Source organism: Corythoichthys intestinalis, chromosome 19 (assembly GCF_030265065.1).
Source record: "Corythoichthys intestinalis isolate RoL2023-P3 chromosome 19, ASM3026506v1, whole genome shotgun sequence".
NCBI classification, from domain to species: Eukaryota; Metazoa; Chordata; class Actinopteri; order Syngnathiformes; family Syngnathidae; genus Corythoichthys; species Corythoichthys intestinalis.
Window position 1 is genome coordinate 13,289,179 of NC_080413.1, and position 25,251 is coordinate 13,314,429.

Genomic DNA, 25,251 nt, shown 5'->3' on the forward strand with positions numbered 1-25,251 from the left:
CATTTTAGCAAACTCAAAATCAAGCCATTACTGAGTACACCTTCGGAACCCGAATGTACGCATAGGCTACCGGCAATGAACTGCCCACATCGATGGTTTTAGTTTGGTGTCCAATGTCCAAAGTCCGGCCCGGGGGCCAAATGCGGCCTGCTGTCTAATTTCATCCGGCCCCCAGCCTCTGTCAAAAAATCAATAACATCTGGCCCGCACACAGACTTCATAAATTGGTCAGCAGTCCTGCAACCAGCAACTGAAGTAGCTTACACACAAAATGCTGCTCCTCATTTACCCACTAAAAGGCAGAAACACTTTAACCCTTTATTGCAAAATGTATCCCATTTGATACACCTAAAATTTTCAGAGTTTCCAAAGTTTCAGGCTAATTTAGAATTTTGCCATTTTTTTGAAAAAAAAAAAAAAGATGGATGCAAGTCGACACATGCATTTGCAGGTTTCATGAGAAAAAACATGATTTAGCATGGGTTATAGACAGAGCGCTTATTATACATATTCATTTTGACTTTTCTTTTCACAAATTTGAAAAAAAAGTTTCATTAGGACCTTATTTTCCAAATTTTGGGATTCTCCGATAATTGCTTCATGCAGGTATTTAAGGGCTAAGCAACATTACTCCGCGTGACCCTCTACTTCCAATTTTCTAAAATGGCGACAATCAACAAAAAAAAGTTGACTGTGATGGCCAGCGCTTCAAGGATAGGTGGAAATTGGTCTATTTCTTCGCTAAAGTACGCAACAACTGTGTCTTGCCTCATTTGCAAAGAGACAGTCGCTGTTTTTAAAGATTTCAATGTGAGGCGATATTACCAAACAAGACACGCAGACATGTATGACAAGATTACAGGGAAGATACGCAGCGAGAAATTGAAGCAACTTGCAGCTAGTTTAATTTCACAGCAGTAGTATTTCGCAAAAGCCCGAGAGTCGAAAGAGAACACCGCAAAGGCTAGTTGCGAGATTGTTAAAATTATTAATTTTTAAAAAATGATAAAGCAAATGTGACACACTGAATGGCTTGCTAAATTTTGCTTAAATATATTGTTCTACGTAAAGGACGTCAGCCAAGGTCGGCCCCCCACATTTTTACCACGCCAAATCTGGCCCCCTTTGCAAAAAGTTTGGACACCACTGCCTAACGACATTGGTGGTGCCCCCTGGTGGCAAAAACAATAACAGTTTCAAAATTAACAAATTGATGCACTATTTTGTGACAGTGAATATGGCTTCTACAAAGACCAAACAGATTGGGTACATTTCTCAAAAATAGCTGGTTAATACATAAAAATGAAAAAAAGTTTTTATTTTCATAGCGAGAAAGTCATTTTTCAAAATGCTTGCAAATGCTTGGACATTTACGGTGGTTGTGTTAAAAAATGTACCGTATGTCGGCTGCAAATATAAATATGTATTTTTTTTAATGATGTAGAAAATAAAAACATTTCAATTATAAATGCACAAAATGCACAGTTAAACTAAAGTTGACAGTAGAAAACATACAGGGACTCTGTCAGACTCTCTATGTGAAACATTAAAACTGTTCAGACTATTCGGGCACTTAGACTTCCATTCTGTGTGTCAAACAGCTGAACAGGACAGGTTAAAAAAAGAAAAAAAAGAAAACATACAGGGAGACCCCTCTCTAAGCAGCTTTCTATTCGAGTTTTACAGCTTAAAAAGGTCACAGTTTAATATTATGCTAACTCTGATGCAGGTTGGACTTTCAGTTGCAAAAATAGTGGTGTGTTCCCCACCTCCACTACACTGACATATTTTTACAATACTTATTGGCTGCTGCTGCTGGCCGAAAAAAAAAAAAACTAGTAATATCCCTCCTCTTCAATGAGGGCAGAGGAGGCAGCATATTGACATGCATTTCTGTCGGGATTGTGTGAATGTGGGGGTTCTAGTTATCAGCCAATCAAACGTGCGTTTTAGGGGGAAAAATGGACCAGCACTACTAAATGAAAAGGGTTAAATCTAAGTCTGAACATAATGACAGTAATTCAGTTAATAATGGCTGGGTTAATTCTATCCTAACAACACATGTGAAGACAATCTAAATTACCTTTATAGCTGAACTCATTGTATAATGCAAATAAGGTTGCTTAAAAGTTTGTGGGGACAATTTGAGCATCCTGAAAAGTTGGTAGTGTTATGTCCCTGCCGTCCCTATGCAAACCTACGCCCTTGGAACTGACGCTACCATTATTAAGTGAATTATTTTTTCCATTTTTTCCCCTCAAACGCACGTTTGATTGGCTGATGACTTAACCCCATCAACAAAAGCACTCACAGTTCTGAAATAAATACAACATGTCGATAACAATGCCGCCTCCTCTGCACCCTTCGAAGTTTTTTTTTTTTCGACCAGCAGCAGCCACTTTATGTAAAAAGACATCCATTTTGTGTAGGTGGGGAACACACCACATTTTGCTATTGAAAGTCTGACCTCAGAGTTAGCATAACATTAAACTGTGAATTTGCTAACCTGCAAACTTGAATAGGAAGCTGCTTAGAGAGACGTTAGACTTACTAAACTTGTTATTCCCTAACAGGTTTTTTGTTATATTTAATTTCTTTATTGAGACAATTTTGAGTGGTCTTAACACAAATGTTTATTTTTTGCATTCCTGGATAGTTGAGATATTAACAAGTGTATGTTAATATAATTTATGTTCAAATATTGCAATTAAAATTTGCTAATAAAATCCAGACATTTATTCTGGAATTTTTAAAAAATTGTCTCTTAAGTATTTTTTTAAAACAAAGGTCTACATGTAGGTTATGGTGTTATATCGTCCCTCCCAATCTTAAGACCAAACTTACGCTGTTGGTCAGATTCAATAATACTGACAATTTCAAAGACAGTAATGTATCTTTATTCATTTTTCGACAGTACAAAAAACATCTACTACACTTAAATGACATTTATTTGACCTGTAAATCACCTAAAATGACAACTGAAGTACACGAATGGGTGATGCTGCACATTGTAACTACAAGTAAATGAGGTATATCACAAAAGGGGAGAAAAAGCAGGGTTTTTACAACAATGTTCTTCAATCTCGTTGACCAAAGCAGCATTCTTTCCCCTGAGGGTTCCCTTTTAAAAGAAAAACTGGTCTCAAAATAACTTGAATGGCAGGAATGACTTAATTATCGTCCCAACACAGTTGCCAGCAGTGCCATTCGGATGTACATGCCGTTCTCGGCCTGGCGGAAATATGCGGCCCTCGGGTCTGTGTCCACTTCCGCACTGAAAACACAACAGATGCCCAAAATGTCAGTGGCATAATCAATTGTAAAACTGTTCCATAGTGAAATAATCAAACCTGATTTCGTTGACTCGGGGCATCGGATGCATGACGACCATCTTCTTCTTAGCTGCGGTCATGATGTGAGGGCTGAGGATGAATTGGCCGAAACACTGCACCCAGGACAAAAAAACAGAACCTTAAAGTGCCTGTGACAGCAAAAAGCATGTTTATTTCACGCAGTATTTTATGCTCCTGAATGAAATGGACCACTTGGATGTGTGTGGAAGCAATCGTGTTATTGAATTTTTTTAATCCTGCGCCATGAAAATGAATAACTTCCTGTTTTGAGGCGGAATGTAAATGTGACGTCACCCGGGTCAGCATCTCACATCACAATACGGCATTGCTTTATCGCATGCAGATGGAGTGCGGATTCAGCTGATTTTGTGGAATAATTTGTTTATTTTTCGCATCACGCCAGCCAAATGTGCTGCAGGGTTTTGTTGCTGCACCAGGGAGAGGCGTGTGAGCCTTTTGTGTTTCAAAAAGTTCCCGTTCACCCTCGGAGAATGGCCAAAACAAGTCCGACAACTGTGGGACCATTAGATTTACGAAGAAGTGAGTAAACATCGTGTTTTGTATTATGTTAAATACTGGGATCATGGCACACGTTTAATCACGGAGGTGGCTTGCGTTTTGTGGCTGACAATGCTCCTTGTTCACCGAGAAAAGCCACTCGGCTGACGACCGGCTGGCTTGTCGCACACACCACTCGGTCCTCTTCGCGTGCCTGCCGAGAGAGCACTACACTTGGCTTATGCTCGTGCGGTTCTCCATATTGTCCAGACTTCCAGCCCCTTCTGCCGTCTTCGTGTGCCCGGCAAAGACCACTATCCTTGGGTTGGGCTCAGGCAGCTACACGCTCTTCCGACGTCGGCCGGTTTGTCCGGCGGTCATTCTCCAGCTGCTTCCCCGGCAAACGAGCGCTCCTACCCGCAGCAAGGGAACGACAAGCTCACTCGCCGCCAGGGGAGTTGCCAATCAGTGAAGACAATCGACCACCCCGTCACCGTGCGACATGATCCGGGGTAGTTTTGTGTGATTTTTCGATTCGAAAGGCGAGAATAAGACTTTGAAACTCGGCTCGGTTAGCATGTCGGCTGGCTGTCACACCTCCTGGTTTGTTTATGCTCTCCGAAGCCAGGGCAGGGAAATGACAAAAGCCGGACGAACTCTGGTGCCGTAAAATATCGTTTAGGAGGTGCAAGAAGTCGATTGTTTTGACCATTATGGAATAATTTTGCCATGTCGTACTGAATAAATGCATTTTGAGTATTTCATATTCTATCTAGCACAAGACTGTTATTTGTCATGACAATACCATTTATTTAGCAATTGTGGAAAAATACTTAGATAAAAAGAATATCCTGTAAAAATATTGGAGTAAAGAGTTTGAAACAATGACATTTTGCTGCTCCGTCGTATTTTCCTTGTTCGGATTAATTCCCCCTCAGTGAGCTGAATTCTAAATCAGATGAAATCGTGACCCTGCTGACGTCTTCCCCCAGCTGAAGACGCAAGAGCGCTATAATGACAGGCGTCCTAAACGGCAAATTAAAAGACTAATTTCTCATCATCTGCGCTTTGCCAAATTGTTGTACATAGTCGAATCGTCTCAAAATATGATTCTAATTCACATAATAACGCTATTTAAGATTCTTTTTTTATGATGTCACAGGCACTTTAACTGTGGGTCTTTCACGAACCGTGAGTTTAAAATGAAAGCAAATGAATGTCAACTTACAGCCTTGTACTCTGCTTCGGATGCAAACCGCTCCTTCTGGATTCTGGTCATGTAGAGGACGTCAGTGTCGGGCAGCGCTTCCTCAATGTTCTCAAATTCCTCCTGTGAACATCACAGTTGAAGTTATTTTTTAGTTTAGTCCACAATTTAAGATTAAAGTGGAAGTTCAGAATTTTTCACATTAGGCTTAATCTTCGGGTTCGCGGGGGATAAATTAGTCGGTGGAGTTGATTTTAACAAATTTCGTGCAGTTTGTCAGTTATTTATTCATTTCAGGGCACCAGGGTGGCTAAGCTAGCGCAAGTCTATAGTCCCTTCCTAACATGCCAATAAAAAATGGTGCTAACAGATCTAACATTGTCAAATAAATTCAAAATACCCATGAGGCACAAACAATGTCACACCAAACTGCCATAATTCATTTATTTCTGCGGGACTATTTTTTTTAGATGCGTAATGCGACCACAATAAAGAGGAGTGCTTCGGCCACTCGTGCTCATGCTGCATTCGAGGAAGGTGGGAAGTCTGTCACTTGGTCGAGTCATTGACTCGCGTTAGCTTAGCCACTCTGGAGCCCTGAAACTAATACATAACTGCACGGAATTTGCTGAAATCAACTCCCCCTCTAACTTGAAGATTAAGCCTAATGTCAAAAATTCTGAACTTCCCCTTTAACATTTTTTCTGCTATCTTTTCAGTTTGAAACACAGTGAATCCCCTGAACTGTTAATGTCACAACCCATAGACTTCATGATTGTATTGACGCGTCAGATCGGTCATGCACTGCGCCTCGCCTTCAGGTAGGGGGCCGCCCAAATCAAGAGGAGCTATTCACAAACACGCACGCAGCGATCTAAAGCCGGATTTCTGTTGAAAAAGTACGAAACCTGTACCGCATACAAACAGGAAGAATAGTCTCAGGAGTGATTTGTTCGAAGATTCAAGGTAATTATTATATTTTTTGTACCATGCATGCATTTTGAAACGTGAAAAAAAAAATCAATGGGAGAAGTTAGCCGCTACTGCATTGGCATCATAGTTAGCAATATTTACGAAAAATAAAAGCCAACTGCATGTTTTTTTTTTTTTTAGCTTTTACCAGAGAATCGAGACTGTTTGACGTCCATATCTATAAAGAATTCGGGGATTTAAGTATCTATTCACAAGAATTTTCACTGGAAAAGCATTGTTTACATATGGCGGTCGCTAGCTACATTCACAGACTAGCATTGCACTTCGACATATTTACGTAAAATAAATGCTAACTGCACGGTTTGTTTTTTTTTTTTTTTTGCTTTTAACCAAGTCTCGAGACTGTTTTACGTCCATATCTATACGAATCCGGGGATTTAAGCATTTATTCGCAAGAATTTTCATGGGAAAAGTTGTTTACATAAGGTGGCCGCTAGCTACATTTACTAATAGACTAGCATTGTACTTTGACATATTTACGTAAAATAAATTGTACCTGCATTTTCTTTTTTTCTTTTTCTTTTAACCAAGAATCGAGACTGTTTTACGTCCATATCTATAAAGAATTAGCCCCGTGTCCCATCAATACAATATGAAGTCTATGGACAACCAACCATTATCTAAAAGCTAAACTATTAGCTGGCAAGCAACTGGCTAGCTATTGAATGTGAATCAAAACTAGCTTAGTCCTTGTACTTTTTTAATGATAAGTTTTATAATTAGAAACATACTGTGTAAAAGCCCATGAAAATAATGAAGACTTAGAAAATTCACCTCTAAAAAGGAAAGTAATTTCCTCTTACCTCAAGTTTTGTAAAACTACGGTAAAGAATGGATTTCTTTTTATTGGTGCAATTCTGTTCATTTCAATGCTGATATTACGCAACACTACCCTCTGCTGGTCGAGTTATAGTAGTTACGCCCAAACCAACCTGTTTAATGCCCTTGGAAGCCACATAGTCGATGATCTCAGCCGGCATGTGGAGGTTCTTGGGGGCCACGTAACGCAGCGTGATGCGGTACTGAGTCAGCAGTTTTGCCAGCGAGTGGACAGTGCGTCCATGCTTCAGGTCTCCAACCATGGTGATCTGGTTCAAAGGTCAAACATTTAAAAGCCGCTTCAGACGTTTCAGGACGGCAAGCCTCACCGTCATGCCGTTGACGGTGCCGAGCTCCTCCCGGATGGTGAAAACGTCCAAAAGAGCCTGGGTGGGATGCTCACCCACGCCGTCGCCAGCGTTGATTACGGGCTTGCGGCAGTGGCGAGACGCTCTCTAGACAAGAGTTCATTCATTTTTCTTTTAAAATCTGAGTTGAGTAAGATTTTATGAATATACCTCCACAGCGCCAGGTTCAGGGTGTCGGAGCACCAGCACGTCTGCGTAGCCGCTCATGGTCTGCACAGAGTCGGCCAAGGACTCGCCCTTCTGCGTGGACGAAGTGGACTCCGAGAAGTGGACCACTGAGCCTCCTAGACGTTGCATAGCCGCCGCGAAGGAACTGCTGGTACGAGTGCTCACTTCGTAGAAAATAGACGCCATCACTTTACCCTAAGGAAGTAGTCGTGATCGACAAGTGATTAACGAGCAAATTTATTGCTTGATTTCTTTTGTTATGTCGAAAAACACAGACAAGACTGAAAAAGCAGTTTATGCTCTTGCACCCCTCCTTAAAATAAACTGCTGTATTTTAAGCCAAAACAACTGTTGCGTGTGATAGAACAATATGTCTATATGCTGCCGTAGCAGATTTATGGCGCATTAAGTCCCCGAACTATTTTTTATTTGTCCATTTTACCCTGGAAACCCCTGTTTACAGACGTCGTGCAACCGGTTTTGTTTCAACCTAGCCATAAAAAGAAGGTAAGTAATCGTATTTATTATTCGAAATGTCTGACATTTTTAGCTTAGAATCATTAATTGATGTCTAATATTTAGTTAAAAAAAAAAAAAAAAAAAGACTAAAAAATTATTCACTCGCATATTTTAAACTTAAACAAATTACATCACAATGAAAAAATTGGCGTCTGTAAAAAAGTCACGGATATCTACCCCATAACTATCGGTTAATTGTATTTTTTTTTTCGTTACTTTCGCATTTTCCCCCATATTTTAGATGATAAATAATCGATCTAAACAAAGAAAAATTGAAAGAAAAATGTTTAAAAGGGTAGATATATGAAAAAGAACATCTCGACCACTCCTTGATGTCTGCTATTTCTGCATAGCGAGTGTCTCAAGAGTTGGTCGAGGATTCAAGGTAATTATTAAATAGCAGCATATATACACTTTGCAACGTTGTGGAGAACAAATAAAAAAAATCAATGGTTACAATTAGTGTAACTTTGGCTTGAAATATTTATGTAAAATGAACAACTGCCCGTTTTTTGCCTTTAACCAAGAATCTAGACTGTTTTACGTCCATATCAAAAGAAATTCCACGATTTAAGCATTTATTTACAAGAATTTTCAACTTAAAAAGCTCTGTTTTGTGACGACCTCCATGTTGAATCACACAATACCGTAACTTTTGCTTGAAATATTTACGAAAAACGAATGACAACTGCCATTTTTTTGCCTTTAACCAAGAATCTAGACTGTTTTACGTTCATATCAAAAGTAATTCCACGATTTAAGCATTTATTTACATGAATTTTCAACTTTTTGTTTTGTGACAGCCGCCATGTTGGATTTTGTAGCGCTACACATGACATTTAAGTTGCTATTTTGGGCAAAAACTTGTGATATGTATGTATATCCTATTGATCCTCAATATATAGGTGATTGTGTCTGCATTTGTTGATTTTTGTGCTTCTGGCGTAAAATTTGAGAATTTTAGAGCCATTTTAAGTTTTGTTATACGTATTTAAAAAAATGAATGGGGATTTTATTAAGGGAACAACTTAAAATTTTTTGATTCCGCTGCTCATGGAGACTCATATATGCCTAAAGGAGGTGCCTATTTTGGTTTTAGGTCGCTAGTGGCTTTAGTTGTGAAAATATTAGAATTTTTTAAGGCTCGGCCCCCGGCCCGTCAACTGATAGTGAAGTCTATGAGTAATAATAATTAAAAAGGATCATAAAAATATACACTTACTGTACAGTATCTGAATAATTCCTTATAAAAAAAAGAAAAAGAAAACAAATAGTAATCGATTTTATAAAAGAATAATACGTACATTAAAAAAATATCCCGCAAGTTTGATAATAATCCCTTTATTCGTTCTTATGTTTTTGTTAAATTCCATTTCTGATGGCTTTGACCTTTGATGTCATCACCCCAAAATGTAATTACCTCTTCCAAACATATCCTGCAAGTTTATTAATAATTCTTTTATTCATTCTTGAACTCAAATGAGTCTATTTTAATTTACTTACCTTGAGTATATCCAGACTGACTTCCTTCTTAACCATTAAACGTAACGTGTGTGCAATGTTGAACAGATGAGACATCTGAAACGGACCCAAAAATGTTAATGTATCTTATAGTGTATGCATATTTTCTCATTGGCTGCCATTGACAGCAAGATGAATATCACACCTGCTCTTTGCTGAATTGTTTGACAGACAGGATATGCTGACCCACTAGGTGCTGCAGCAAGGGAGACACATGTGGGTGGGTTTGCTGTGCAACAGGTGCCTGGCCTGGTATGGCTTGGGGCGACAACAACCTGGACAGCGGAGGCGGGTGGCTGTAGCTTTCGGCCACGCCCGAGGGTGGCAGCATGACCATCTCTGTGTGGAAAAACCATTAAGAACCACGAAAACAAACTTCCCTCCTTTACCCTTGTTTTTTTTGTACCTGGGGGCAGTCCCGGGTCGGACGAGCGATGAACCCGAGCGGGCTGTAAGTAGCGACCGTCTCCGGCCGAACGGCGGGGACTGGCGGCTCGGGTACGCACGAGACCGTCGCGGGGAGGGGTCGGGCGAGGACGCTCGGGGGTCTGATAAATAGAAGCGACGCTCACGTCAACGTCAACCAATTGTTAGACTGGATTTGTACTTCTTACCATTGGGCTTTCAGGCGTGAGGACGGAAGCTACAGGCCATGTTTTCACATCCTCGCCATAACCTGGCGGCACCAAGACCTGAAAACAAACCAAATCAAAACAAATATTTAAGTTTGATATATAATGTATACAATATGTATATGATATGATGTGGACAAAAATACATGTTGATTAATAGGTGTTAAACTCGAGGCCTGTGAGCCAGATATGGTCCGCCACATAGTTTTTGGTGGCCCGTGAAAGTAACTCATGTGCTTTGACCTTAATGTTTTTAACTAAAATAAAATTTGAACAAAATAGTTATGTTTTTTTAATTTAATTTATAACATTTAAAATAAAAAAATCGTACATTTTTACTGAAGGGAACCTCGGATTTAAAGACTTGTAGGCTCTAATAAACCACAGTTGTTCTCTTTTACTAAAATATGTTATTAGAAACACGTGAAATGTTGCCAATGATTTAAAAATTATAATATTTAGTACATGTTTTGACCTACGGAGGGCGCCATGTTTTTATACCTGCAATGGACGCTCAGGGTGATGACGTAGGATTGAGACGCGGCTGAGTCTGTCATTTTGCATCTAGTCCTAAATGCTTGCGATATCTATGAGACGCATCGGACACTACCTGCTACTAGCATCATGCGGGCGTAGTTTTTAGCAACGTCGGCGTAGTTTGTAGCAGCTGTGGTAAGTTTTTTTTTTTTTTTAATTGCTTCTTCCTCTACACACGTGACGTCAGCACGTTGTCCCGCAATAAAAGTCGTTTCTGGCAAAACGTGATGCTTAGAGCTGGCAAAATTAAACGATTCCTCGAGGTGAATAAAATTACTCGGATCAGTTTTTAAACTCGAGTTATTCGAGTTGCTCGAGTATTCGTTTCAGCTCTAATATAAATACATATTTTTTTAATTTTTAATTTAACAGCGAAATAGGCAAATAAACAGGAAAATTATCAAAATATCGAAGAGATTATTTGCTATTAAGAGGCTCACAAAAAAAAGGATTTGGACAATTTTTAGGTTGAGTTTGTTTACCTGCCCGTCAATGTAGGCCACCTCTCCTCGCAGGACCACACGGCGAACTTTACCCTTCACCTTCATGCCTTGAAATGGCGTCCACTTGGACTTGGTGAACTGCATGGCAGATGGAATCTGCCACTCCTGCTCCAAGTCCACCTAAAAGAGAATACATACAGTATGAAAATAAACTTCATAAAAATGAGATTTATTTATTAGTATTCAAGGATTGTCAGTGACAGAAATAACTAACCTCCACGTAGGTGTTGTCCTGCACGGGCAGGTTAAAAATGCGGCGCGGGTTGTCGTGAAGACGTCGGATGATGTCGTCTAAAGTCAGGCGTCCGTCGCTAACGGCGGTGAGCAGCAGCGGCAGCATGGTCTCCAGGCCGGGGTAGCCCGGAGGAGCATGGTCGCTGTCCTTTTCCTCCGCGGAATGAGGAGCTATAGAACATTAAAATGAAGCTCCTCCATTCACATTGTGAAGGCGATGCCGCTGCTAACCGTGGTCTGTGGCGAAGCAGTCGATAATGTCCAGATTTTCCCACAGCGCCTCCATGTCCTCCCGCGAACCCAACATGGGTCGCACTTGCGCTCGCCCGTTGCCGATCTCCGCCACATCGTCCTCGCACAGGAATAAGTGATGGGGCGCCACCTCGCACGTCACCTGGATGCCCTTCTGCTTGGCGGCCCGGATAATCACAATCTAAACGAGGATAAAAAAATAAAAAAAAGAGCAATATCTTGAGTAGGAGTGGGAACCTTGTTACCTCACGATGCGATACGATTTGCGATTCAAAGCTCACGATAACGATGATCTGATGATATAGCGATACAACGATTATCGATACATTGGTCAGGAATTCTAGGATAGTCTACAAACAACTAATAAACAGAAAAACAAGCTTCTGCTGCGAATTGGAATGAGTTTATCACTAATAGACGTCCAATCCTTTTGAACTGGGAGGGTGGCAGCGAATGAACGTTCGTTCATTCGCTGCCATCCCTCCCACTTCAAACCGATTGAACGTCTATGGCCATCATTGGCAGCCAATTCCAGGCAATGAGGTCATTTTGGGCCATTTAAGTTTATTTACCTGTTGATTTTCAGTTACTTCCCCGAAAATTGGACAGAATGACTGCGAATGCTCTGGTTTCAAATTAGCGCTGCAACAACTAATCGATTAACTCGAGTATTCGATTAGAAAAAAAGATTCAAATTAAATTTTGCTGCTTCGAGTTTTCGTTTAATTAAAGTGACGTTGTAATGGTTTGTTTTGAAAGTGTTTGCATTTATTTTGTTTGTTGATTTGGTGGGATACACGGCCCTCTAGTCTATCTCATTTCACATGGCTGAATCCATCTGCTCCCTAATAAATAAATCTCATTTTTATCAAGTTTATTTTCATATGTATTCTCTTTTAGGTGGACTTGGAGCAGGAGTGGCAGATTCCATCTGCCATGCAGTTCACCAAGTCCAAGTGGAAGCCATTTCAAGGCATGAAGGTGAAGGGTAAAGTTCGCCGTGTGGTCCTGAGAGGAGAGGTGGCCTACATTGACGGGCAGGTAAACAAACTCAACCTAAAAATTGTCCAAATCCTTAACATGGTTGGTCTTAACAAGTTTTTGTTTGAGCTAATGGTTTTTTGAATGCATTCGTAATTTAGTTTAAAGGTATATTGGTAACACTCAGTTTTACTAGTTAATAGATCATTAAACTGGATAAATGATTTATTGTTGATTTGTGAAGTATTTGTTAACAGTTTGTTAAGCATTTATAGGGTGTTCCAATATGGTTGACCCCATTCTAAATGCCCATGCTAGTTGATGGATCTTAATAAAACTATATACACTTTATGTTGAAGGTCATAAGTTTTATTGGTTAAATATACAAAGAAAAGTTCAAATATTCGTTGGGTTTATGGCAGATTTTCATAAATGTGCAACATGAGCGCTGCCTGCAAAATCCCTTATCAAAATGCTTTTTCATTTGAAGTGAACGGCATTTCTTAACCTGAAAAGATAGAAATGCCAAACGTCACACACAAAAACTTGAAACGTTTCTACACAAACTGTGTTTCAGGTAACAACACCCTGTCAATGCTTAACAAACTGTTAACAAATACTTCACAAATCAACAATAAATCATTTATCAACAGTTTACTAATGATCTATTAACTATTAAACGGATCGTTATTATAAAGTGTTAACGTTATATTTAGCCATTTTTTTGTGGGAATACTGAATGCTGCTGAGCCATTTGTTAAGAGCATTGTAAAAAAGCGTTAGCATTTTATAGCATTTAAGCTAGCGGCCTTTTGCTATCTAAGTTAGCCAATTGTTCTTTTGTTGTACATAGATCCTCTTTTTTTTAATATGCAGTATATATACCGTGTGAGGCTCAGCTCAGGTAAAATTTTTTATGTTCCTTATCCGATAACTCGAATATTCGAACTAAACAGTTTATCAATTAATCGACAACTACAATAATTGATAGCTGCAGCCCTATTTCGAATGAACGAACGTTCGCAGTCAAAATGGATTCGGCGTCGAACACCGTCAATGGCAGCCTTAGTTACCTGAGACTAGGCATGTGCCGGTATGAGATTTTGACGGTACGATAACCATGAGAAAAAATACCACGCTTTCACTGTGTCACAGTATTGCAATTATGGCTCCAAAATGTGTTATTTTGAGATGTATGGGTTAAAAAAAAAACTTTTTTTCTGGGATTTTTCAAAATTTTTCAGAACATATTTGCAATTTGGAACTTGTATATAATGTTAAAATAAATAAGCAAAAAAATAACAAATATTTTAAATAGAATTAAAATCAATAGAACTTATAGGATTACCCACAGCCACAGCTCAGGTTGCTCAAGATTAGAGCAAGAACAAAAATATATGCTATAAAAAAGTAAAAACACTTCTAAATAAAATTAAAATATATCTACTGTACGACTTTTTTTGAGGGGGCAAAAAGCTCAAGTGAAGTTTCGCCATTTCCAGCCACTTTGTCAATTCTAGTCTACATGTCCTGCCTTCGTGTTAAAAAGACAAAGAATTCATAAGTTATTAAGTTAAAAATGTATAAGTTAGTTAAAATGTAAATTGTTGTGTAAATGTTTCATCTAAAAAGAATTGGGAGTGAGACCTCTCCTTTACCAGCGAACGTGCATTTGTGCTTAGAGTGAGATCATCTGTCGTAATTAGCAATCTTTGTTGTTATCCCTTTTCCTTCATCCAAGCTTGCTTCTCAGTGGCCATGAGATTTATAACCTCAATGAAGTTGCTCTAGCAGCTAAGACTAGGCTAACATTCGTCTTTGTAAGTTTTTAGTTAGTTTGTATGTTGAATTTGAAAGGAAAATGTGTGTTTTGTTTTTGGCAAACTTTTTCATGGTGTTCATGGATATGACTTCCTCACATTCTGCTGTGTTTGTGCTAAGAAGCTACTCATACGTGTAAAAATACGATTGGACAACGTTTTAAATGTATTGGTTTTGTTTATTTCAGTTACCATGATTTGAGTCGTCTATAAATTCAAGAAAAGTACGCCTTGTGTTTGGAGTGTTTCTTTTTTGGTTCACTGGCTGTATAGCAGAATAGAGTCACTGAAGGAAGGGTGAGCGCTGCCGCTCCAGGATACTTCTGGCTGCGTTTTTGGGAAATGTATAGTAGCGAATACCGTACTACGGTATGACGGAAAATTTAAGTGGTTTTGAAACCGTGACGTTTTCATACCACGGTAAACCTTGAAACTGGTAACCGGCACATGCCTACCTGAGACACTATTATGGTGGACGATTTTGGTAGCAACTTGTTGGTCCCTTTTTTTTTCTTCTTTTTTTAAACATTGACACCTTTTTAAAACGATATCTCGATTCTTGGCAGGAGCATATCGATAACCTTTTGGGATACAAAGTATCACCATATATCACCATTACGATATATTGTCACACCCTTAATCTTGAGTACTTCTTGTTCTTGGCTTAAGAAAGGGAAGTCTTACCTCCTCCTTCTTAGCCACGTGACAGATGTGCACCGACCGCTGGTAGAGCTGAGCCACCATCAAGATGGCGGCCACCGTCTGCTTCTCAGCGTGTGCCACGATGGGGAGATGTTTGGGCCACTTCTCAAAGTGCTTCAAAGAGAAGAAACTTACATTAACAAAATCTCGTACAGTAGTTAACAAACACAGCTAGCTGGTGAAGAGCCTACCTCCATCCACAGCGAGACGTTGTCCATCTTCAGGGTGGAATAGGTATCGTTCAGGTACATCTTCAGGCCAACAGCCTGACTAGCGAAAGCCGGCAGGACGGCCGCGTTGTCCGAGGCGGCGCCCAGGTAGAGCGCGTAGTCGCAGCGGCATCCGGCTTTGGCGAGCTGGTACGCCACATAACGTAAGCGAGACGTAAAAACACAACTTTCTTGTTGAAACTTACCTTCTGTAAAAGTGCCAGAGAGGTGGCGTCCGTGACAGCAGGCGAGGTGTTGGGCATGGCGCACACCATGGTCACGCCGCCTGCCAGGGCGGCCGCCGTGCCTGATGAAAAGTCCTCCTTGTGTGTGGCGCCGGGTTCCCGCAAGTGAACGTGGACGTCGATAAGACCTAGCAGCCCCCAAATAAGCATCTAATATGTGTCCTTAATTTTTATAAACGTTAGAAATAAAAAGTCCTTAAGCCAACTTTAGATGCTCACCCGGCAGACGGACGAGCGTCTGTGATGTCATGCTGTCGATGTGAGTCTTCACTGGCGGGCTTGGACCAATCTGACGAAGAGCCTGGCGACAACAATTTCAATCTATCAATTTTTCCGTCGATAATTCCAGACTTCACCAACAATTTTGAGAACTATATATGATAGTAAACTCTTAAGTCAAAGTACAACTGTATTGCAGTGAGCATACAAATAGCACTGAGCAGGAGATATGAAATCCATAGAGTTGTACGATAATGACATTTTAACCGATTACAGATATCCCGACATTGTCAAACGCCAAAAATCCGATACCGATATACAGTGGTATGAAAAAGTATTTGAAACTTTTGGATTTTTTCCCATTTCTGCATAAAATCACCATCAAATGTGATCTTTGTCAAAATCACAAAGATGTAAAAACAGTGCTTGCTTTAGCTAAAACCACCCAAACATTTATAGGTTTTCATATTTTAATGAGGATAACATGCAAACAACGACAGAAGTTGGAAAAATAAGTGAACCATCACATGTTATATTTGTGCCCCAAACCATGATTCTCCCTCCATCATGCTTCACAGTGGGGATGAGGTGTTGATGTTGGTGAGCTGTTCCATTCCCCCCCCCACACATGACGTTGTGTGTAACTCCCAAACAATTCAACTTTTGTTTCATCGGTCCACAAAATAATGTGCCAAAACTTCTGTGGAGTGTCCAAGAGCCTTTTTGCACACATTAGTCGAGCAACATTTTTTTTTTTAGACAGCAGTGGCTTCCTCTGTTGAGTCCTCCCATGAACACCATTCTTGGCCATAGTTTTACATATAGTTGATGTATGCACAGAGCTATTGGACTGTGCCAGTGATTTCTGTGAGTCTTAAGTAGACACTCTAGGGTTCTTTTTTACCTCTCTGAGTATTCTGCGCTGAACTCTTGGCGTCATCTTTGGTGCACGGCCACTCTTTGGGAGAGAAACAACAGTGCCAAACTCTCCATTTGTAGAAAACCTCTCTGACTGTCGATTGATTAATATCCAGACTTTTAGAGATGGTTTTGTATCCTTTGCCATCTTTACACAAATCAACAATCCTTAATCGCAGGTCTTCGGACAGCTCTTTTGACCGAGCCATGATGTACATCAGACAACGCTTCTCATCAAGACAATTCTTACCAGGTGTGTGTTTTATAGTGGGCAGGGCAGCTTTACACCACTAATCAGTGATTGGCCACACACCTGACAAATTGTTTGGTTAAAATTGGTTTCGATTGCTCTTTAAGTCTTCTTAGGCAGAGGGTTCACTTACTTATTTCCCCCCCTTTTGTCATTGTTTGCATGTTGTCCTCATTAAAATATGAAAACCTATAAATGTTTGGGTGGTTTTAGTTGAAGCAGACACCGTTTTTACATCTGTGTGATTTTGGCAAAGGTCAGATCACATTTGATGGGGATTTTATGCAGAAATGTGAGAAATTCCAAAAGGTTCTGATACTTTTTCATACCACTGCATAGTGGTACCTCTACTTACAAAATTAATTGGTTCTGGAAGTAGTTTTGTCACTTGAAAAAGAGATGAGTTTTTCATGTAAATGCCCTAATTCGTTCCAAACCCCTCAAAATTCAGACATAAATCTTATAATATGTAATGTATATATAATATAATGCATAAAAATGCATCAAAACATGCAGCAAATACATGTTACAATTAGATTATTGCACAATAAACAAAAAATCAGAGTTGTGCATAATGTAAAAAACCAAGACTAGCGTACAAAATAATAGTAAATACTCTCATTTAAAGATGTCTGAACACGAGGGGCGAATGAAGAGGACACTGGGATACACACATACACATACAGTAGAGGTCCCTCTTAGCCAATTGGATGCCAGGAATGCTAAGCAATAGCCAATGAGAGCAGCTTTAAGTATGTTACATTCAGTAAACTCTGGGAGGTGCGAGTACTAGCCATACTGTATTTTTGCCTTTTCTATCCTGAAATTTTTTTCGTAACAAGAGGCAACATTTTCCGTTGAAGCGTATCTTAACCTGAAAATTCTTTATGTAGAGACATCCGTAAGTAGAGGTACCGCAGTACGCGGACTTAAAATATTATGGCTAATCGTATTATGATGCCCCACTGGATGTTTTACTAATATTAAATATCACAACTTTCAAGGTTTTCCAAATAAACGTTGTGTGAAGAAAAAAAAAAATCAACTGAAGTTATGGAAAAAGTGCCTAAATTGCACCACTATATTTATTGTTGAAATCAAAATAGTGCAAAAATCAATTTTTTTATCACGTGAAAAGTGCCAATAAACCACTTATTCTGTCGTCAGTGTGTGTGTGGGTACACAAATTGACAGATAGCGGACAAATCAGGCTCTAAAGAGAAGTCAGATGTTGGAATAAAGTTAAATTGGCTTTACTCTTTCTCTTGACAAGAGCACTGATACTTTTTTGTAAAACTGAAAACAGCAATAATGTTACCACATCTCCAATATACAACACAACGTTCATGAATATAAAACAAAGGAAGAACATAACTTACAAGTGATGCTTGTATAAGGCACAAACAATGTGTTGAGAGGGCAAGGACTTTGCTGTAGACGTTAGCTCGTCTATTTAGCTCTCTCCCTTCGCAATTGTCCTGGAACTAATTACACCTAAGCACCAGCAGGGGGCAAAAAAACACCAGAAGCGCAAGCAGGAAATAAGACAGACATGTCCAAATGCGGCCCGTGGTCAAATTTCATCTGGCCCCCAGCTTCTGTCATAAAATCAATAACGTCTGGCCCGCACACAGACTTAATAAATTGGTCAGCAGTACTGCAACCAGCATATGAAGTAGCTTACACACGAAATGCTGCTCCTCATTTACCCACTAAAAGCCAGCAGCACTTTAACCCTTAATCGCCATTTATCACATTTGATACACCTAAAATTTCATGATTTTGAGATTTAGAATTTTGACATTTCTTTTTGGAAAAAAAAAATGATGGATGCAAGTCAACACATGCAACTGCAGGTTCCATGAGGAAAAAAATCATGATTTAGCATGGGTTATAGCTATTAGAGCGCTGATTACACATATTCATTTTGACATTTCGTTTTACAAATTTGAAAAAAAAGGTTTCATTAGGACCTTATTTTTCAAATTTTGGGATTCTCTGATAATTGCTTCATGTTGCAGGTATTTAAGGGCTAAGCAACATTACTCCGTGTGACCCATTACTTCCATTTTCTAACATGGCGACAATCAACAAAAAAAAGAAAGTTGTGACGGCCGACGCTTCAAGGATCGATGGAAATTGGACTATTTCTTCACTAAAATATGCAACAACTGTGTCTTGCCTCATTTGCAAAGAGACAGTTGCTGTTTTTAAAGATTTCAATGTGAGGCGATATTACCAAACAAGACACGCACGACATGTACGACAAGATTACAGGGAAGATACGCAGTGAGAAATTGAAGCAACTTGAAGCTAGTTTAATTTCACAGCAGTAGTATTTGGTAAGAGCCCGAGAGTCGAAAGAGAACGCCACAAAGGCTAGTTGGGAGATTGTTGAAATTATTCATTGAAAAAAATAATAAAGCAAATGTGACACACTGAATGGCTAGCTAAATTTTGCTTAAATATATTGTTCTACGTAAAGGACGTCGGCCCCCCACATTTTTACCATGCCAAATCTGGCCCCCTTTGCAAAAAGTTTGGACACCCCTGAAATAAGAGGACATGACAGCACTGCCATATGCATATTGGCCCAAAACCAATGTCGATATTAGGGCTACAGCTATGGATTATTTTAGTAGGCGATTAATCTATGAACTAGTTAGTTCAAGTAATCGGATTAGGAAACATAAAAAATTAAAATACCCGAGTTTAGCCCCAAACGCCTAAAAAACAAAAAAAAAAAACAAAACAAAAAAAAAAACCGAGGACCTAAGTACAACAAAAGAACAATTGGCAAACTTGCATAGCAAAAGTCTTGCAATAAAACTTTTTTTTTTTTTTTTTAACAATGCTCTTAACAAATCGTTCAAAAACATATTCCCGCAAAAAAAAAAAAAAAAGACGCTGAATATACCTAGAAACTAAGTTATGAATGCATTAAAAAAACTAGGGCTGTCAAAATTATCGCGTTAACGGGCGGTAATTCATTTTTTAAATTAATCACGTTAAAATATTTGATGCAATTAACGCACATGCCCCGCTCAAACAGCTTGAAATGACAGCACAGTGCAATGTGTACTTGTTGTGTTTTTCGGAGTTTTGTTGCCCTCTGCTGGCGCTTGGGTGGGACTGATTTTATAGGCTTCAGCACCCATGAGCATTGTGTAAGTAATTATTGACATCAACAATGGCGGGCTACTAGTTTATTTTTTGATTGAAAATTTTACAAATTTTATTAAAACGAAAACATTAAGAGGGGTTTTAATAGAAAATTTCTATAACTTGTACTAACATTTATCTTTTAAGAACTACAAGTCTTTCTATCCATGGATCGCTTTAACAGAATGTTAATAATGGTAATGCCATCGTGTTGATATATTGTTATAATAAAGAAATACAGTACTTACGTACGGTATGTTGAATGTATATATCCATCTTGTGTCTTATCTTTCCATTCCAACATTTACAGAAAAATATGGCATATTTTATAGATGGTTTGAATTGCAATTAATTGCGATTAATTACGATTAATTAATTTTTAAGCTGTAATTAACTCCACTAAAAATTTTAATCGTTTGACACCCCTAAAAAAACATTTGCTCAAACAAAAACTTAACAGGGAGCAGCTAGATTCAGCCATGTTAAATAACATATCATATTCACTGTTGCCTCTAGAGGGCAGTGTATCCACCCAAATTAATACAAATAAATGCAAACACTTTCAAAACGAACCAATACAACGCCACATTGATTAAACGAATACTCGAAGCAGCAACATTTTAATTCAAAGCTTTTTTCCCTAATCGAATTACTTGAGCGAATCGATTAATCGTTGCAGCACTAGTCGATATTATCCGATATCATTTTGAAATGCTTTTATCGGCTACCCGATAATATCAGACAACTCAAGTCCAGTGAACAAACCCTCAAGAGACAACATGAAAAAAGGTTTAACAGAAATAAAAAGGAATGTAATCAGACATAGTATCCCAAAAACGAAGACCCAATCATATGACGAAGCGCACATAGCTCTCAGCTTCACTGTGACTATGGTGGCAGGCCAGGAAAGATTTGTTTTCTGTTTATAAAGATATAGAAGCAATAATCTAGTGTGAAATGCATACCTGAACAAAGAGTTTAGTACACTTGATGTCGATAATGAGCGGCACCGAGTAGTCGATGGCCATGCGGCGGGTGCGGTAACCCTTAGTGACGAAGGAGGACAGACGGCGTCCCCCGCTGTTCCTCATAGAGAGGTTCACCACCAGGTCAAAGTGGTTCTCCTCCAAGTAGTTCATGATGCTGCGCTGCTTTTCCTTGGTGGGACACGTGCTGTCTTCCTCCTCGAATGGCCAGTCCACTGACTTCACCTGGCAAATGAGAAGTAGGAGTAGAGTCGCGTAGCGTAGAGTAGGAGTAAAGTGAGTTTTCTGGTGGGTCAACTTGCCTTGACGCCATGTTCGGTATAGAAATCGGCAGTGCCCAGACTAGCATACAGATCGTAACCTAGCGACTCCAGAGCTTGGACGGTGGGCAGCAGCTCACTCTTGTTCTACAAACGCACAAAAAATGTAACATCACAAGAGTAACGGTGCTGTATCATAGACTTCATAATGATATTGACGGGTCAGATTCAACTTCACTGCGCCACGCCTTCAAGTAGTGGGCCATCCCACAATACGCTTCAGTTATTCGCAGCCGGTCGCAGCGACATGCTGCGATCCAACGCCGGATTTATGTTGAAAAAAAGTATGAAAGCTGTCCCGCATACCAACAAGATTGTCTCAGGAGTGATTTGTTCGAGGATTCAAGGTACTGTAATTATTATATTTTTCATTTTTTCACCAGAATTTTCAACGTAAAAAGCTCTTTGTTGTAAGGATGCCGCTACACTGTCTAACAGACTAGCATCATTCTTCGAAATATTTACGGAAAATAAATGCTAAGTGCATGTATTTTTTTTTTGGTTTTAACCAAGAATTGAGACTGTTTTGACTGTTTTATGTCCATATCTATAAAAAAATTCAGGGATTTAATCATTTATTCACAAGAATCTTCACCAAAAATGCTCTGTTTACATAAGGCGGCCGCCACACTGACTAACAGACTAGCGTCGTACTTAGACATATTGACGTAAAATGCTAAATGCACATTTTTTTTATCTTTTCACCAAGAATCGAGACTGTTTTACATCCATATCTATAAAGAATTCAGGGATTTAAGCATTTATTCACAAGAATTTTAACCGAAAAAGCTCTGTTTACATATGGCGGTCACCACAGTCACTGACAGACTAGCATCGTACTTCGACATATTTACGTAAAATAAAAGCTGACTGCACTTTTTTTTTTTTTTTTTTTGCTTTTAACCAAGAATCGAGACTGTTTTACATCCATATCTATAAAGAATTCATTGATTTAAGCATTTATTCACAAGAATTTTCACCGAAATAGCTCTGTTTACATATGGCGGTCACCACAGTGACTAACAGACTATCATCGTACTTCGACATATTTACGTAAAATGCTAACTGCACCTTTTTTTTTTTGCTTTTAACCAAGAATCGAGACTGTTTTACGTCTACATCTATAAAGAAATCAGGGATTTATTTTATTCACAAGAATTTTCACCGGAAAAGCTGTTTACATATGGCAGCCGCCTCATTGACTGACAGACTAGCATCATACTTGACATATGTACGTAAAATAAATGCTAACTGCACGTTTTTTTTTTTTTGTTTTTTTTTTTGCTTTTAACTAGGCCTGAACGATATATCGTTTAAACATCGCCATCGCGATGTGCGCATGTGCAATAGTCCCATCGCAAGGACGTGCGATAGTTTTTTAATTTCATTTTTTTTAATCCACAAACGTTTGTTTTGAGGAAGGAGAGGGGAAAAAAGCGCACAGTTTCTCTTTCTCTCCAGCAAGTCATCGGCTCCTCCCCCTCCCCCTGCAACAGCGGAGTGGAGGGAGGAGGGGCCGAACAGCAGAGCGGAGGGAGGAGGGCCCGTTCTCAAAGTGAAAGCAAGCAATCAACACGTTGGAGGAGCAAGGAAGACTGTATCCAAAAGGAGTTTTGGAAGTATTTTGGCAAGAACAAGACTATAAGGGACAAAAAACAGCCCTGTCGACAGTGCCTCGCCATGGTTGCCTCAACAAGAAGTAATCTGTCAAACATGTGGGACCATTTAAAACGCAGGTATCTATGCATTCCTGCTACGAGCTCCCCATCAGAGGCTTTTTAGCACAGGTGGGAACATTGTTACGTGCCAACGTTATTGTCTCAAGCCTGCTATAGTGGATAAACTAATAGTCTTGGCCAAAAACCTATGAGACCCAGTTGAGAATTGCTGAGCAAGGAAGGTGGACGATATGCAGACAAATACATAACACAGCTGAAGGAATGTCTTTTCTTCTTTTTATTGATGTGACAGCTATCAGGAAGGCAGGAAATTTGGGAGTTAAAATGGTTCTGTTATTCATCACAGTTATTTGCAGTTATTCAGTTCAATTATTTACAAGTTCAATTGAGTTTGTTTCTTTTATATTTAAATTTATTGTAAACCGTATTTTTCAAATAACTATATATAGTACAGCTGCACATAAAGTTTTGATACTTAATATTTTTGTTGAAATATTTTTACAACTTTGTTGCCGTTTTGCAGTTTTATATTGTTATATTTTGTGTAAACAACTCAGGGGACTAATGCACTTGCACTTTTATTAGTCAGATTTAATATTTAAGTTCAAATATGTTGACAACTTTGTTGTTTAACTGAGGTTTTTATGTATTGTTATAGTTTGTGAACTCTTTTGTCATATTTAATATTTTTGTTCAAATATGTTGACAACTTTGTTGTTTTACTGAGGTTTTTATTTATTGTTATAGTTTGTGAACAACTCTTTTATTTGTCATATTTAATATTTTTGTTCAAATATGTTGACAACTTTGTTGTTATTTTACAGAAGTTTTTATTTATTGTTATATTTTGTCAAAAACTTAGGGGACTAATGCACCTGCTCTTTTATTTATCATTTAATGTATTTGCTGCTGTTGAAGTGTAAAATATTGTATTCAATAAATGATCTATTTTTTGCAGACATGACTTCCTGGATACCTTCATACAGAAATCTTCATCATTCACAAATTAAACGGTATTATATGAATACACTGTGGTCACGGTGTGTTATGTAAAGTATTTCCAAACAGCTATTCAAGTCATTTAGTGAAAATTTCTTTAAAAAAGATAGATTTTTTTTTTTTAATATCGCAATATAATATCGCAATATATTGCAAACCTAAAAAAAATCGCAACAATAGTTTTTTCCAATATCGTTCAGGCCTACTTTTAACCAAGAATCGTGACTGTTTTACGTCCATATCTATAAAGAATTCAGGGATTTAAGCATTTATTCACAATAATTTTCACCGGAAAAGCTCTGTTTACATATGGCGCCCGCCACAATGACTGACAGTCTAGCATCATACTTGACATATTTACGTAAAATAAATGCAAACTGCACTTTTTTTTTTCCTTTTTTTTTTTTTTTTTGCTTTTAACCAAGACTCAAGACCGTATCACGTCCATATCTATAAAGAATTCATTGATTTAAGCATTTATTCACAAGAATTTTCACCGAAATAGCTCTGTTTACATATGCCGGTCGCCACAGTGACTAACAGACTATCATCGTACTTCGACATATTTACGTAAAATGCTAACTGCACCTTTTTTTTTTTGCTTTTAACCAAGAATCGAGACTGTTTTATGTCTACATCTATAAAGAAATCAGGGATTTATTTTATTCACAAGAATTTTCACCGGAAAAGCTGTTTACATATGGCAGCCGCCTCATTGACTGACAGACTAGCATCATACTTGACATATGTACGTAAAATAAATGCTAACTGCACGTTTTTTTTTTGTTTTTTTTTTTTTGCTTTTAACCAAGAATCGAGACTGTTTTACGTCCATATCTATAAAGAATTCAGGGATTTAAGCATTTATTCACAATAAGTTTCACCGGAAAAGCTGTTTACATATATGGCGGCCGCCACAATGACTGACAGTCTAGCATCATACTTGACATATTTACGTAAAATAAATGCAAACTGCACTTTTTTTTTTTTTTTCGCCTTTAACCAAGACTCAAGACCGTATCACGTCCATATCTATAAAGAATTCAGGGATTTAAGCATTTATTCACAAGAATTTTCACCAGAAAAGCTCTGTTTACATATGGCGGCCGCCACAATGACTGACAGACTAGCATTGTACTTCGACATATTTATGTAAA

The 25,251-nt window shown here is 38.7% G+C and overlaps 1 protein-coding gene across 1 annotated transcript in view; it reads right to left on the reverse strand.

The window, feature by feature from the left end:
• Positions 1–2,881: 2,881 nt before the first annotated feature.
• Positions 2,882–25,251, reverse strand: part of cad (carbamoyl-phosphate synthetase 2, aspartate transcarbamylase, and dihydroorotase) — a 47,294-nt gene continuing 24,924 nt past the window's right edge. The window contains exons 26-44 of the mRNA XM_057823021.1: positions 21,399–21,503; positions 21,076–21,321; positions 15,781–15,862; positions 15,523–15,689; positions 15,299–15,463; positions 15,090–15,221; positions 11,584–11,785; positions 11,333–11,523; positions 11,098–11,238; positions 10,061–10,138; positions 9,853–9,994; positions 9,592–9,785; positions 9,429–9,503; positions 7,389–7,601; positions 7,200–7,325; positions 6,984–7,139; positions 5,080–5,181; positions 3,351–3,445; positions 2,882–3,274 (exon numbers count right to left, since the gene is read on the reverse strand). Of these exons, the coding sequence (XP_057679004.1) occupies positions 3,175–3,274; positions 3,351–3,445; positions 5,080–5,181; positions 6,984–7,139; positions 7,200–7,325; positions 7,389–7,601; positions 9,429–9,503; positions 9,592–9,785; positions 9,853–9,994; positions 10,061–10,138; positions 11,098–11,238; positions 11,333–11,523; positions 11,584–11,785; positions 15,090–15,221; positions 15,299–15,463; positions 15,523–15,689; positions 15,781–15,862; positions 21,076–21,321; positions 21,399–21,503 (2,712 nt within the window). The 3' untranslated portion in view covers positions 2,882–3,174. The remainder of the gene's footprint in view (positions 3,275–3,350; positions 3,446–5,079; positions 5,182–6,983; positions 7,140–7,199; positions 7,326–7,388; positions 7,602–9,428; positions 9,504–9,591; positions 9,786–9,852; positions 9,995–10,060; positions 10,139–11,097; positions 11,239–11,332; positions 11,524–11,583; positions 11,786–15,089; positions 15,222–15,298; positions 15,464–15,522; positions 15,690–15,780; positions 15,863–21,075; positions 21,322–21,398; positions 21,504–25,251) is intronic.